The sequence below is a fragment of the Prunus avium genome, chromosome 3 (assembly GCF_965620075.1).
Source record: "Prunus avium chromosome 3, drPruAviu1.hap1.1, whole genome shotgun sequence".
In the NCBI taxonomy this organism is placed as follows: Eukaryota; Viridiplantae; Streptophyta; class Magnoliopsida; order Rosales; family Rosaceae; genus Prunus; species Prunus avium.
Genome location: NC_142286.1, coordinates 1,910,469 through 1,925,304, shown reverse-complemented (window position 1 = coordinate 1,925,304; position 14,836 = coordinate 1,910,469). Strand labels below are relative to the sequence as shown.

The following is a 14,836-nucleotide window of genomic DNA, read 5'->3' as shown; positions in this document are numbered from 1 at the left end:
TTTAAAAAAAAATCAAGTATAGCCGCACGGCTATACTCTTGAGGATGGGAGAAGACTGCAATTGTGGGGCAGCTGTTTTCTACGGTGTGAGTAATATTTGTGCCAAACAAAACTTACCACTCAGACATGTCAAAAGGGATCTCAATGAGTCCACCATAGCTGTCTTCAAGGTCGGCACCATAACAAGTAACACTATAAACAACACTCAGAGCAACACCAATCTAATACCCATCCTCAAGAGTCCAATTACCATGGTCATTACTACCACAAACAAGATTTGGGAAAGGGTCGTTGGGAGAGTTTACAAAAGGAGTTTAAACATAGGGAAAAAAAACTCATTGCAGTGAAACGATTTGAGAAGCTAGCCAAAGAAGGTGGGACGGAGTTTCGTGCGGAGATGCATGCAATCGATTTTACTTTGAAACTTTTTAGGTTTATGTGTGAGTTTTAATTTTGAGGGTATTTGTATCTTTTTAAGTGAGTTTTATGCTATATTTGAAATGTTTTTATAGAAACTAATATTTAGGAAAGTAGGGGCCAAATTTTGGCTATTTTTTATAAATACTCATGCTCTAAGTACACTCTAATATTTAAATCAAAATTTTAAATTAACTAAGTACACCCTATTTAACTACCAAAAATACCTCTGGTAATTAAAAATAAAAAATCATGAGTAGCACAGGTCAACAACTTAAGTAAGAATGTGTAACCTGTTCTAATTTTTTCAGAGATCTAATGAAAGATACTAAGTAGCATATCCTTGTGTGATTGCTAAGCTGATCATCTTATTCTTCAAGTTCTTCCTTTTTCTTTGATTTTCTGAACATGGAAAACCCAAGCAGATATCATCTTGCAGACTGCCCCAAACCCCTTTATCTTAAAGTCTTTCTAAACGATAAATAAATATATATAATAAATCAACTCTTACTACAGACCTCTACAAATCTATTGGTTTTAGCCTAAGACTCTCTCTCAGGACAGTCCCAACCTTGGTTTCCTTGTTTAACACTTCTCTTTTCAAGCATTTCTCCCGTTTCTGGTACCTAAAATCCAAAACATTCTTTCACCTTAGCTTCCCTTCATAAAGACTTCACCCTAGTCAGTTTCACCCCTAATATTAAGGTTTGTGGAAGTAGGGGGGTTGAATATGGTGAGTAGGGTGTACTTATATTAAAATTACATTTGTTTCACAATTCAATATATCGTTTTTGGTCATTTTATATTAGGGTAAATTAGTAATCCAATAAATAGTTTGGTAGTAGAGTGTACTCAGTTAATTTTATGGTTCGTTTAACAGCACTCTTATTATTTCTATTGAAAGTGTAAATGTGAAGTTGTGAAAGTGTAAGTGTGAAGCTCTCTACGGATTTACAGTACGTTTCAAGCTCATGCGTGAAGAAATTAACCCTCTCTGAAATAGATACCCACGACAAGCAAAGGTATGTTACTAAAAAACAAGTTGATTGCACGCCCATGATAAATAAATGAAACAAGGTTTACATCACAAATCTCAATGCTTTTGAGGTACTCACAAAAGTTTATCTCTAAATATTTCAATGCAATCGATCGACCAACAACTCTTAAGTTAACCAAATTGTTTGTAGCAACAGTCACTGTTAGTCTTTCAAGAACAGGACAGTTAGACATAAAGTACACGAGAACTTCTTTGGTCACATCAACACATTCCAAATGAAGAACTTTTAGGAACTTTAAATCCAATATTGTAGTCGGACTGTCATAATGCATGTTGTTGAGCTTCGAGGTATAATCATTTTTGAGACCAAATAGTTTGTGAGGAAATTGATAGGCAGGAGCATCATAAAAAATATGAACATATACAAAAGACCAAACTCGAGCTCAAGTGTTTGAACTCTCTTATTCATTGCAAATTGGATCCACTTATCAATGCTACTTGTGGAACGACTATGTAATTCAAAGCAAGCCCTGAATCGTTCAATGGTTGGGCTTCTATGATGTTCCAGCACAGTGTTTACCCAATATATCGACGGATTTCCAGGTTTTTAAGTTCTGGTTCTAATTGGACAAAGTCGGGAAAATTTGGACCAACCCCATATTTAGCATCAAAATTGAGAGTCATGGTAAACGCCCCACACATACTGCCATCGCTTAGAAAGGATACTGGTAGCTGCAGCTTCCTTCAGTGGCAAGAGACACACTATACCAAAAAGAATTTCATCCGGTAACCCACTAATTCTGTCCACCAAGTTGAACTCACTGATTTGGTCCACCGCCATGTTGTACTTGCAGTTTTTGTTGGCCTTTTTCCGCAAACTTTTCTCTTTTCTTGTTGTTTTGCCCCTCGATCCAAAGTTGTGCTCATCTTTCTAATACATCAATAGGCCACCCCAAAAAACAGAAGGCAAGAAACCATAAAAAGAGTAAGGGCTGAGGAGTGTTACAGGGTAGTGTTCTCTCTCTCTCTTCTTCAATTTCATGATTCCATTCAGTTAATAAATTTATGTTACAAAAAGCATTATGAAAATCAGGGACAGAAAAAGGATGCGAATTTGTACAAGTTAGATAGTGGGAAAATATAAAGATGCCATTTTGATTCTATTTTGGCATCTGGGCAAAAAAGAAAGATGCAATTTTCATAGCAACTAGAACAGCGGTTACCTTCATGTTTTGGACAAATTGAGAGGCTGGAAGTACCACTTTCTTCATCAAATCTGGGGCAGTTTACCTTCAAAATACAGAAACCATAAATCATACAAAACCAAAAGAACTTGGGTGGCAAGCAACCGCTGGAATTGTTTCCTGGTCGAAGTTGGATTCCAAGTTTTGGATTGGATTTATGCGTATAAATGGGCCCAGCCAGCCCAGTCCCATTTTTCAATCTATTTTATTTTATTTCCCGACCGTTGAGTTGAAACGGTTTCTCATTCCCTTCCTCCCTCGTCGCAAAATAACAAAACCTCCCCCCAATCTCACCATCTGCTGCTAAAAATCACAAAACGTCCAACAAGAGAGAAACTCCAAGACAGACAAGGCTCTCTTATTCTCCATGTACCTGCCTTGCCTTCTCCGTTAATTTCTTTCTTTTGCTTTATTTTTTTCTTCGCCTTTGTTGTTGTTGTCTTTGGTGAACTTTGTGAGTTTTTTTATTGTTGAATTTGTATTATTTTTGCTTTAATTAATAGCTTTTGGATTCAATTTTGTGTATTGTTGTGCAGCTTGATGGTAGAAATATACACGTTCTTTTGAATTTGAACTTTAATTACTTGAAATGGGGGATGTCATCAGTAAAGCTGCAGATGGGGTCGGTGGTCTACTTGAGAAGGCGTTCTTGGCTCCGTTTAAGACTATGTTTGGTGGCTCATGCGAGTAAGTTCTGCTGAAAATGTTCTCTTTTATTGCCGGCCCGGCCATCGTTCTGTTCAATCATATCATATGTCGTAATTTCAGATGAAAATTACTATGATTTGTTGACTTCATTTCATCTCCAATAGTTTCTTGTGTTGCACTGACTTGGAGGCCTGCTATGAGTCCCTAATGTTCATACATGTTTTCCTTATTTTCATGACCGGCGGCATTTCTTCGCAGTACACCTCTTGTTTACTTCTTCCTTTTTCCTGCCAAAGGGGTGCAGCTTATAGGCATAGGCACTTCATTTTCTTAGCTGCTAATCTTAGGAAATCTTATTTATTATCTTCTAGTTCTTGATTTTCTTTATCAGTTTGGCACTAAACTAACAAAACCATGCTTTTAGATTCTCCTTCATTCCCCTTAGTTCTTGTTTGTTTTCCTCAAAGATGTAACCTCCTAGGCATCGATGCGGATCGGAGGGGGAAATACTCCTTTGCAAGATAGGAATTAGCCGAATACTTTTCTGAGCTTGTGTATATTCATGTTCAACTATAGATGATGAGACTGGATGATGGATTTACCTTTGGATTATGCTTCACTGCCCTGCTAATGTTAGTATGATATGTTTGATTCTGCAGGGATGTGTGTTCAGGACCCTGGGATTTCGGTTGCTTTATTGAGCATCTATGTGTCTCCAGTCTGTTGAAACTGTTAATGATCTTGGTCCTCTGCTACATAAGTAATTTCTTGTTCTTTAGTTGTACTCTTCTTATTTTCGTTAGAGTTTGCTTCGCAGACTAGCCTTGGAAGTTCATTTGTTATGAGCTTCAGTTGCAGAAATGTTGATTTGTTTCTTATTCATATTTTTTACTTTCTTTCAGCTTTATTATTCTTCTATCTATTATTTAAACTGGGGTTATTCCAATGCATTGGAAAAAGCCTCTGTAAGATGTGTTGGGCTGCATGCGAGACATACTGGTATGCACTAGAAGATATTACTTGTTTCTTGTGGTACAAACTAAAGAACACTAAGAGGGTAAACCGCCGTCGTCACCGCCATCGCCGCCGCAGCCAATTTCGAGACATTGAACAAGGATACAGTTCAAGCGAGGAAAATGATTTGTGGGATAACTATCATGAGTTAAATGTCAGCAGAAAGCGGAAGTCAGTCAGCAGGAGAAGAAAGGATAAGCTGCAGAGCTCTGTTTACCCATCAAGTAGGCGTGGCACTCATAGTCACCACCATGTAAGGTTAAAGTCTAGGGGAAGATCTGTGCGCATTGGGGGCAGATCTCAAAGGCCAAGAAGCTCGAGACATCTTCAATTAAGAAAAGTGAGAAATGTTCGAAGGCAAGCCAGAACATCGAAGAGGAGGAAACTTAGGTGATTGTCAGTGTTTCTGAAATTGGTTTTGAAATTATGACGGTTGTAATTAGTTGAATTTAAGATTTGACTTATAATAAAAGAACATATGAGATTTCAATTGTTGCATATGAAATGTGATTGAACAAATTTTTGCCTCCACTTGAGGCAGAAGATGAGATATCAGTTTACACCACATTTTTTGAAAGGTTCTTTGTTTACTTTTATTTGTCTACGAAGACTATTGTAAATTCATACATACATTTATAATTTATTGATGTAAAGCAAACTAGCTCAACCCCACTAATGCAACCTGAAAGCCATATGCATGACTACTTATTTACTTCTTTTGATCGGAAAGGAAGTTCTAGACATGTGGTTTCTTAGAACAAGTTTGATCAGACGCTGCAGCCATATTCTCTATGGTGACCCCAGCGTTGCCTATGTTGGCAATAGCTCGCGCGTATTTCATTCCATAATTTGATAAAGGTCCACAGTTGTTCTCATAAGTCCTCACCTGCATGGAAAAGAATTCAAAATCAATATCTGAGAGATGGGCTCAAACACTAGTGCATCTGCATTCATTTCATGTTTGAAGTTACAGGAGAACGACTTGCAAGCATCTTGAAACAATCCCAATCATCATCTACTAGAGGTTGCCCCAGAGGCCTAACATTAAGCAACACTTTTGAGCTCTTCTGATGTCCAAACAAAAGCTCCCCTATTTTATTTATTCTGTAGTCCACAAGTTTCCTATGAGCAATTTCATCGAGCAGCTGCTTTTGGGGTTCCAGTTTGGTATGAGAGCCAGCAGGAGCTCTGTGGAACTGAAGAATAAAGAGAAATAGTTGTTAGCTATAAGAAAAAGAAAATCTTCTTTTGCCTGGCCTGCTATGTTTCTAGAGTTCAGAACCCAGAATAAAATAATACTAGAAACCTTGTGATGAAGATGAAGGAGGTCTGCATCACGTTGGCTAACAACCCTTGAGATTGATGGTGAAGAGATATCTTCCATGGAAGTGTAGCTATCATTTGCAGGATCTGCACCCATGTAAGTTAAGAGGAACTCCTTTCTGTGACTCATATCTCCTTACTGCATAACATGAGAATCATTTGTTCTTCTTCGAACCTGTAATTTATCGAGATGGTCATATTATTCTAATTTTCCTTGACATTATACCATCTGACATGCATTTGTCAAATATTTTATCTATTATATTGAAAGTTCAATCATAATTTAGAAGTTTGAAACATTGTCATTGTTTACCCTTTCATATTGCTTCTCCAATGTTTCTTTACGCAAATCATTTTTGTCACTGCTCTCAAATGTGAAAGTACCAAAATCACCACAACAACAAAGTAATCAGTGCGAGCCTTTTAGCGAAAACATGTTGGAAACTGATGAAGCAATGTATACTTTGTTTAACTAGAACAGCATCTTAATAACGAAAGTATTGCATACCAATCCTCCATCCAGGAAATACTGAACAAGTCTCCTAAACAGGTATCATACTCAGCAGGAACACCAGGTTGACCGGTACAGTATGTTGCATAACCATCCTCTTCTGCATTTGCTGATGTAGTAGCATAAATACTTACATTCTCTGGAAGGAGGCCTTCAAATATACTCCCAGACTCACAAGCTTCAAGGTAAAATACCCATTTTGTGTAACAAATGCATAAAACCTTAATAAGTGCAGAAATACACCCAAAAAAATAGTCGAAAACTTCAGTGAGGATGGATTATACATTAATTACTAATGAAGTGGAAATTCCCACCATGCTTTTGTAACCTTTAGCAGCATGCTTCTTCTTCAGCACATCTATGAGGTCTATTGCGAAAACCAAAGGAGTACCAGTAGGCATCCCTGAATGTAAATATAACAACATCTGTAATATGCACTACATAATTTAATAGAAATGTGAGTCTAGACAATAATATAAGAAAAACTTCCACTTTCTTTTCCTGCATACTATGATCTGCATGCTTATTGCTTTGTTAAAATATTTCAATTAGAAAAAAAAAGAAATTCATGTTGCATACAATTTTCATTAATACAAAGTTACTAACCAAGTAATCCTGCAGCACCATGGTCAGTGTAATATATGAAAATATGGTCATTTGGACCGCTACACAGAACCTTCCCACTACCTCCACTGAGGCTACTTTTGTTTCCAAGAATAACAGCATAAAGATTGTCTGCATTAACATCATCCCCTGTATAATCCTGCATAAAAAAATAAGTTACCTTACAGTTTAAAGGATGTTAAACTTATTAACAAAACCAGCTAGAAACTGAAGTCCAATTGAGAAAAAATAAAATAAACCTTGGGAACTCCTTTATAAACATCATGGCCTTTTGGTTTGTTGATGATGACACCTTGTCTAGGATTTTCCGGGTTGAACGCAATATCATCATACATGAAAACAATGATGTTCTCATCTTTCAGTCCACCTTTCTTCAGTATTTGGTATGCATGGCATACATTAGCCTGCATTTTTCAAAAATTATATCAACCAAGATAAGGTCACTTGATAGTATACAATGAAATTTGGACAAACTTAAACCTGGTGCCTATAATTTCCGTAACCATTAGACCCGGCAACTAGAACAGCCCATTTGTTTCCATTATCCTGTGTGGTACTTGGAGAGCCATCATCACCGTGAGTAATAGAGTCTATGTGTACTGCATTTACAGGGAGGCACAAGCTTCCAGCAGTCAAACTTAAACAAGCAAGAAATATCAATGCTCCACAATTTTGCCTAGCCATTCTGCAGTGCAGATTATACAAGGTGATCTGCAGAAACACAATTTAGGCTTAATTAGAAGTTAACAAATAGTTAATGTACAAAGCAGCCTTGATGAATGATTAAGGAGATGAACTAGGAGATAATATTTAATGTGGAAGACCAAACCTCTTACCAAGAGATTTTCACAATGTCTCTGCAAAGTTGCAAAGTACTCTATTTGTAGAGTTCTGTGGTTGAAAAGAACGGCTCAGATTAAATCTTCTATACATGCTAAACAAGGAAGTGAGTAGATACATGAGCACTACATAGTTAGCAGCCCATTTTTAAAAAAATATAAAATAAATAAAATCTCATGCATGAAAGTTAAAAGAACAGGAGAATATGAGTGAAAAAAACAAAAAAAACAAAAAAAAAAAAAGGAAAAGAATAGAGGATCCTTGGCTACTGCCCATCTCCCTTTCTTAGTTTAGAAATTAAACAAATTAAGTTGGATGTTTTATTGTCTTAAATTAGTAATATTGTGAGTCTGTGAGATGCTACTAATGTATTTTCTCTACATTTTAACTAATCCTGAGGTTTTGGAAAAGAAAAAAAAAAACTAATCCTGAGGTTACTTTATGCATATTTGGATAATTCGTTCCATTCGTTTAATGAATTTATTATATTATATACATATATATTGTTATGTGTCTTTCGCACCGAAGTTCAGTCACACATTGAAATTAGTCACTATGTGAGTTAATTAATTGATGTGTAACAACCAATATGTGATATATGACACGAACAAATATATGCATAAGGTCTACTAGGAGATGAAGCTCTGTGACTCAAGGAATAAGGTCTACTTGGTGAAGTTTTGTTAAGAAACATGTTATAAAGTCAATAGTGTTGAAGAATATAAGTCTCATATCGGAAACTTGACTAGATAAAACCCCACACCTATTGAGCTTTGTAGGTGATTAAGTAGGGGACAATATCGGTGTGATAATAGAGGGCCGCTGGCCCGTCTCTCTGAAATTTAACTAATAGTATATACAAAATTATAGGATGAAATCAGGCAACAAAATTTGTGACAATGCAAAAGTTATTCTTAAGGGTCAATCAATTGAAATGTGAGATTTCAAATATAAATGTTTAGTTGATGTTGTATTGGTTAAATCCTTTGAACTTTCTACCTAGTCATTTCAACTACAGCAATTTGTTCACAATTTGAGTTACCTTTTCTTGTAAGGAAAAAGTGGATAGAAGATACATGTGTTTGTTTGATAAAAGTCTAATAACTTCCTTTTTTGTTGGATTAGGTCATTAGAACATACATTTTTTTCTTTCTCCCTTTCCTCAATTACCATTTATTGAAGCTCATTTAAAGAAAATCCAACAGACAATTTTTGTTTCTCAAGAAACACGAAACTGAAAACTTTTAAGAAATGAAGAAAGCTTCTTCAATTCAAGAGTCCAGATTAACAATTAAAAGAGTCGACACTTAATCTGGGTTGCAGAGTCTCTGTGTTTTCTTGATCGAATTCCTTAAGTACTTGTTTCTTTTGTTGCCAAACGTGTTCGCGAACGATAATGTAAACATCAGTAGGCTCTTAGCTTGAGAGCTTGTACTGGTTGCTGAACTGATAAAGATCTTGGTCAGCTACAGAGTGATGAACTTTTTTGCTATTTAGTTTTATTCTCATCTTTCAATATAGAGTTTGGTTCATATGATTAGCCTTGAAAAAGCATTAATTAGCTACTAATGGCTAGCAAAGGTATTATCCGACACAGAAATGTCACATATGTTTAAATGCTAGATTTTACAGATCCACAGACGACATCACATTTTCGAAACATTATTTATTAATTTTCATTTCTTATTTTCATACAAAGACTGTTGCAACATCAACCCCATTAGACCAACATAAAATTCATATATATAACCGTTTATTTACGTCATATGATCAGAAAAGGAAGTTCTAGACAAAGGGTTTTTTGGAACAAGCTTGATCAGAAGCTGCAACCATTTTCTCCGTGGTTACCCCAGCATTGCATATGTTGGCTATAGCTCGTGTGTATTTCATTCCGTATGTTGATAAATGTCCACAGTACTTCTTATAAATCCTCAGCTGCACGGATAGAATTCAAAATCAATATCTTAGAGATAAAATTTACTGGTTTACTTTAATTAAAGAATTAGATAGACAAGCACAAAAACTTGTGTGTCTGTATTAATTTGATGAATTGGACTAGAGGACTTACAAACTTCTTGAAGCAGTCCCAATCATCTACTACAGGTTGCCCCCGAGGCCTAACGTTCATCAACATGTTTGAGCTCTTCGTGTGTCCAAACAAAAGCTCCCCTATTTTACGGATGCTAGAGTCCACATGTTTCCTATGAGCAATTTCATTAAGCAGCTGCTTTCGAGCTTCCAGTTTTGCATGAGAGCCAGCAGGAGCTCTGAGGAACTGAAGAATAAACAGAAATGGTTTCTAGATATAAGAAGAAACACTTAGAATACAGAATTATATTAGCAAAATATATGAAAATTTGTGCAAGTTAAAGAACATTTAAGTTTAGGACTCATAATAATTTAAGAGCTGAAACCTTGCGCTGAAAATAAAGGAGGTTTGTGTCACGTTGGTTAACAGCCCTTGAGGGTGAAGAGATATCGCCGATGGAAGTATAGTTGTTGTTTGCAAGATCTGCACCCATGTAAGTGAAGAGGAACTCCTTCCTATGGCTCATATCTCCATACTGCATAACATGAGACTCATTTGTTCTTCTTCGAACCTGTAATTTAGTTGAGATGGCCATATTATTCTAATTTTCCTTGGCATTATACATATACTTTATGATCTGCATCTGACAAGCATTTTCAAAATATTTCATCTCTTGTAATGAAAGCTCCGTAAATATCTAAAACTGTGAGAAGTTTTCAATATTTTACCCTTTCATATTGCTTCTCCAAAGTTTCTTTGCGCAAATCATTGCTGTCACTGCTCTCAAATGTCACAATATGTTCCAAATTCATCGAAACAACAAAGTAATTAGTACGAGCCTTCGATTCAAAATATATTGGAAACTGATAAAGTAATGTACTCTGTATAACAGCATCTTAATAAAGGACAGCATTGCATTACCAATCCTCCAACCAGGAAATACTATACAAGTCTCCCAAACAGGTATCATACTCCTCAGGAACTTCGGGTTCACCTGGACAATATGTTCCATAACTACTCTCTTCTGCATTTGCTGCGGTAGTAGCATAAATATTCATTTTATTTGGAAGGAGGCCCTCAAATATGCTCCCCGACTCGCAAGCTTCGATGTAGAATACCTGATATATGTTTTTTAAATAAATGCATAAAAGCCTTAGAAAGTACTGAAATTCAGCAAAGATTGATAGTTGTAAACTGTAGCAAGGCTACAACCTTATCAATTGCTATTGAAATGGAAATTAATCTTACCAAGCTTTTGAAACCCTTAGAAGCATGCTTCTTCTTTAGCACATGTATAAGATCTTTAGCATAAACAGCATCATCCCCACTAGGCATCCCTGGATACAAAATACCACTCACACGTAAACGCAACGTCTAATTTCACAGAAATGTTACCCTGTTCCCTATTCTTTCAATTAAGAATAACTTCTACAGAAAACAAGAGTTGGTTCTTCCTTGATTGGATCATGTGCATGCTTATTCCTTTGTTATTACAAATGTAACTCCAGAAACAAAAGAATTTTTTTTTACTAAATTTATGGGATCATATTACATACAATTTAATTTCTTAACAAAATATTTTGAAAGTTAATTAAAAGCTACGTACTAACCAAGTAATCCTGCAGAACCATGGTCTGCATAATAGATGAAAACATGGTCATTTGGACCACTTTTCAAAACCTTGCCACTACCTCCAGTGAGGTTCCTTTTGTTTCCAAGAATAACAGCATAGAAATTTTTTGAGTTAACATCTGCCCCTGTATAATCCTGCACAAAAGACAACAAAAAAATTGCATTACAGTTAAAACAATGTTAATCAAACAAACTAGTTAGAAACTAAAATCAAATAGAAAAATTAAACCTTGGGAACTCCTTTGTAAACATCATGGCCCTTTGGCTTGTTGATGATGACACCTTGTCTAGGGTTTTCGGGGTCGTGCGCAATGTCATCATACATGAAAACAATGATGTTCTTATCTTTCAGTCCACCTTTCTTCAGTATCTGGTATGCATGGCATATATCAGCCTGCACGGAAAAACAATTAAATGTACTATTAGTAACATAACATAATCTTTGATACTAATACTATAAGATGAAATTTTGACAAATTTAAACCTGATGCCTATAGTTGTAGTAACCATTTGACCCGGCAATTAGAACTGCCCATCTTTTTCCCTTATCCTTCTTAGTGGTACTTGGAGAGGCATTATCACCATGAGCACTGAAATCTATTTCTTTTCCATTTTCAGGGAGGCACAAGTTAATTCTAATACTCAAACTTAGCAAAGCAAGGGATAGCAATACTCCACAACCTAGAATAGCCATTCTGCAGATTAAGATCACCTGTACAAACATAGAATAGCTAGTGTTAGAATTAGAAGTCGACAAATTAATGCGCGTACGTATATGTATGTTACGTAGTAATGTAGATCAATTTTAATGTACTTTTGATGGTATAGGACCTTAAATTGAAGCGCTTCAAAACTCTCTCTAAAGCTCACTAGCTCAGCCTTGAAGAATATTAAGAAAAAGGAAATTAAAATAGGAGAAAGGCCAAAAATCTTACCAAGAGATTTTCAAAGAATTGCTCAAAATTATTTCACTCAAGCTCTCAGTGAGTACATGTGCTCTTCCAATGAACAAAGCACTCAATTTATAGATGCTTTATGGTTGAAATGAACGGTTGAGATTAAATCACTCCCATACTTGCTGAAGAAAGAAGTGTCTAAATGTTTAGATGAACAATTGTTTCATCACCCCACTCCAATTAATATTCTTCATCATCAGCTTTGTGATCTTTGACGTGGCCCATAACATACATAGTGGCTTAGTTCTTACAAATTCAAATGAACTAAGGCAACAATTTTTCATTTACCAACCTCACACAAAAACTGATCATAGTGATTAAAAATAAATTAAAAACTGGACCAATGTTGAATTTTTGAAAATCTTTATACTATAAAAAGTTTAACGTGTTGAGAGCACTAGATATTTTGAGCTAATTACCTAAAATTTTAAGTTTCGGGTTGGATATTATAGGTCATCTTAACAAGGATTATCCAAAATAATCCTGGATCACTCAAAAGAGGGGATTACTTGTGCACAAATTGCTTTTTTTTTAATTTTATTCATTCGCTAGGGAGGGGAGGGGGAGGGTTTCGCCCACTTTTCCAATGTGGTGCCACGGTGCCACCCCATATGCTTGTGCACAAATTGCTTGACATGAATGATTTTGGAGTCTATGTATTAATAGCTATGACCGATGAATTAAATCACGCATATTTGGATCAAATTTTTTCCATTCAATTAATGCAGTGCTGATTATTTATTGGAATTAATGCGTCTTTAATTCGCACTAAACTATTGTGTGACACATTGAAATTACTATGTAAAGGATAGGTGGTGGTCATTCGATTTCTTGTTCTTGAAGAATGATGGAAGTTAGCTTGTTGATATATTTGCCTGTGTTTGAAATTATTTTCTTAGCACCGCATTCCAAATATATCATGCAACACATTGGAATTACATGCAAAATAAAAATATAAATAATTGGTATGGTGGTATGTGTATTTCATTTTCTATTCTGGAAAAATAGTTTGTATTGCTAGGGAAAATAGTTGTAGCTAGGGAAGCTTTTTAGCAAGGTTACACATTATAAATATGTAGACCAAGCTTTGACACGGGTCAAAAATGGTATAGCCGGCTATACTAATTTTTATAATAAAAAAACGTAGTATAGCAAGTAAAATATTATATAGTGGCTATTTAATATCTACTTTAGATATGTTGAAACTAGTAAATTAATGTCTATAAAGTACAAACTAATGAAACTTGGAGTGTCCTCTTTTCTCTTTTTTATTTATATATTAAATAGTATAGATAGACCTTTAGTGACACGTGGCGTCTAATCGCTGGAGGGTCCTTTTTTAAAATAAATAAATAGTACAGCCGGGCGGCTATACTCTGTGTTTTTAATTTTTTTAAAAAAAATAGAATTGTCTTGACACGTGGCGCCTAATGACTGGGTCCTCTTTTTTATATATAAAAACTAGTAAAGCCGAACGGCTATATTCAGTTTTTTATTTTTATTTTTTAAACTATACTATTTCAACAACCCTTTAAGTAGCATAATATGTACTTCTCTTTTTTAATTACTTTGATTAGTAATTATGTTTTAGTTATTATTTACTTAGTGAATATTAAAGGAAAAAAAGAAACAGAAAAATTGAATTACTATTTATTAAGTAAGATAATTCATGAAGTTAATTAAATATTTAATACCAACTATTCACTAAATAAATAATAATTAAAATATAATTACTAATTTAACTAATTAAATCAGTCAAATCTATTATTTAATTTCTAAAAATAAAATTTTAAAAAATTAATTAACCTAAACATCCTAATTTTATATTTTATTTTTTTTAAAAGACCTCTCCCGACCAAATTTTGTCGGCATAGGTTATTTTGTCGGGAGAAACCTAATCCGACAAATATTTGCCGGCATAGACCTATGCAGACGAAATTTGGTCGGGAGAAGTGTTTATGTTAATTTTTAAAAAATTTTAAAACATATATAAAATTACTTTCTTTAAAATATAGTCTTATATATATACATATGTATGTACGTATTTTTCAATAATACATTCGTATTCTATACACATCTACTATTTTTTAAAAAGCAAACGTACAATAGTCATATTGTACATGTACATACATATTTCTAATGCTTAATACACATATTTTTTTACAAATTTTTTAGTAATTCTCACAAAGTTCACATATTATACAAATAATTCTCACATATTTTTAAATACGAATAATATATGTTATAAAAATTATACTAAAATATTATATAGTGACTTATTAATATCTACTTTGGATATGTTGAAACTAGCAAATTAATATCTATAAAGTACAAGCTAATGAAACTTGGAGGGTCCTCTTTTCTTTTTTTAATTTATATATTAAATAGTATAGTTAGACCATTTAGAATCGTCTAGCCGTGCGGCAATATTACGATTTTTTTTTCCTAAAATAATATAGTGACACGTGGTGTCCAATCGCTGGAGGGTCCTTTAAAAATAAATAAATAAATAAATTAGTACAGCCGGCCGGCTATACTCTGTGTTTTTAATTTTTAGAAAAAGGTAAATTGTATTGACACGTGGCGCCTAATGATTGGGGT

The 14,836-nt window shown here is 34.6% G+C and overlaps 2 protein-coding genes and 2 pseudogenes across 3 annotated transcripts; 1 reads left to right on the top strand and 3 right to left on the bottom strand.

The window, feature by feature from the left end:
* Nucleotides 1-113: 113 nt before the first annotated feature.
* On the bottom strand, nucleotides 114-2,255 carry LOC110761649 (F-box/FBD/LRR-repeat protein At1g16930-like; annotated as a pseudogene).
* A 459-nt stretch (nucleotides 2,256-2,714) lies between these two features.
* Nucleotides 2,715-4,810, top strand: LOC110761650 (uncharacterized). The gene is made up of 4 exons (XM_021964183.2): nucleotides 2,715-3,027; nucleotides 3,195-3,345; nucleotides 3,966-4,066; nucleotides 4,209-4,810. The coding sequence occupies exons 2-4, from the start codon at nucleotides 3,248-3,250 to the stop codon at nucleotides 4,712-4,714; spliced, it is 705 nt and encodes a 234-aa protein (XP_021819875.1). The 5' UTR covers nucleotides 2,715-3,027; nucleotides 3,195-3,247; the 3' UTR covers nucleotides 4,715-4,810.
* A 246-nt stretch (nucleotides 4,811-5,056) lies between these two features.
* On the bottom strand, nucleotides 5,057-7,462 carry LOC110761651 (vacuolar-processing enzyme-like; annotated as a pseudogene).
* A 1,807-nt stretch (nucleotides 7,463-9,269) lies between these two features.
* LOC110761707 (vacuolar-processing enzyme-like) lies at nucleotides 9,270-12,277 on the bottom strand. Of its 2 annotated transcripts, none has more exons than XM_021964256.2 (10): nucleotides 12,215-12,277; nucleotides 11,764-11,991; nucleotides 11,509-11,673; nucleotides 11,258-11,414; nucleotides 10,896-10,984; nucleotides 10,569-10,765; nucleotides 10,376-10,424; nucleotides 10,033-10,218; nucleotides 9,687-9,893; nucleotides 9,270-9,553 (listed from the first exon to the last, which is right to left on the bottom strand). In XM_021964256.2, the coding sequence occupies exons 2-10, from the start codon at nucleotides 11,971-11,973 to the stop codon at nucleotides 9,404-9,406; spliced, it is 1,410 nt and encodes a 469-aa protein (XP_021819948.1). In that variant the 5' UTR covers nucleotides 11,974-11,991; nucleotides 12,215-12,277; the 3' UTR covers nucleotides 9,270-9,403. The 2 variants fall into 2 exon arrangements, with proteins under 2 accessions (XP_021819948.1, XP_088106942.1); XM_088250816.1 differs by lacking the exon at nucleotides 12,215-12,277 and adding an exon at nucleotides 12,111-12,134.
* Nucleotides 12,278-14,836: the final 2,559 nt, after the last annotated feature.

What these genes read in the sequence shown, in the direction of transcription:
- LOC110761650 (XM_021964183.2), top strand. Translation starts at nt 3,248, where the DNA reads ATGGGGGATGTCATCAGTAAAGCTGCAGATGGGGTCGGTGGTCTACTT. An exon ending in ATGTTTGGTGGCTCATGCGA is followed by an intron (nt 3,346 to 3,965) that starts GTAAGTTCTGCT and finishes TTGATTCTGCAG; the next exon opens with GGATGTGTGTTCAGGACCCT. An exon ending in CTTGGTCCTCTGCTACATAA is followed by an intron (nt 4,067 to 4,208) that starts GTAATTTCTTGT and finishes ACTTTCTTTCAG; the next exon opens with CTTTATTATTCTTCTATCTA.
- LOC110761707 (XM_021964256.2), bottom strand. Translation starts at nt 11,973, where the DNA reads ATGGCTATTCTAGGTTGTGGAGTATTGCTATCCCTTGCTTTGCTAAGT. An exon ending in TCCTTTATTTTCAGCGCAAG is followed by an intron (nt 9,894 to 10,032) that starts GTTTCAGCTCTT and finishes TTTATTCTTCAG; the next exon opens with TTCCTCAGAGCTCCTGCTGG. An exon ending in GGGACTGCTTCAAGAAGTTT is followed by an intron (nt 9,554 to 9,686) that starts GTAAGTCCTCTA and finishes CTATCCGTGCAG; the next exon opens with CTGAGGATTTATAAGAAGTA.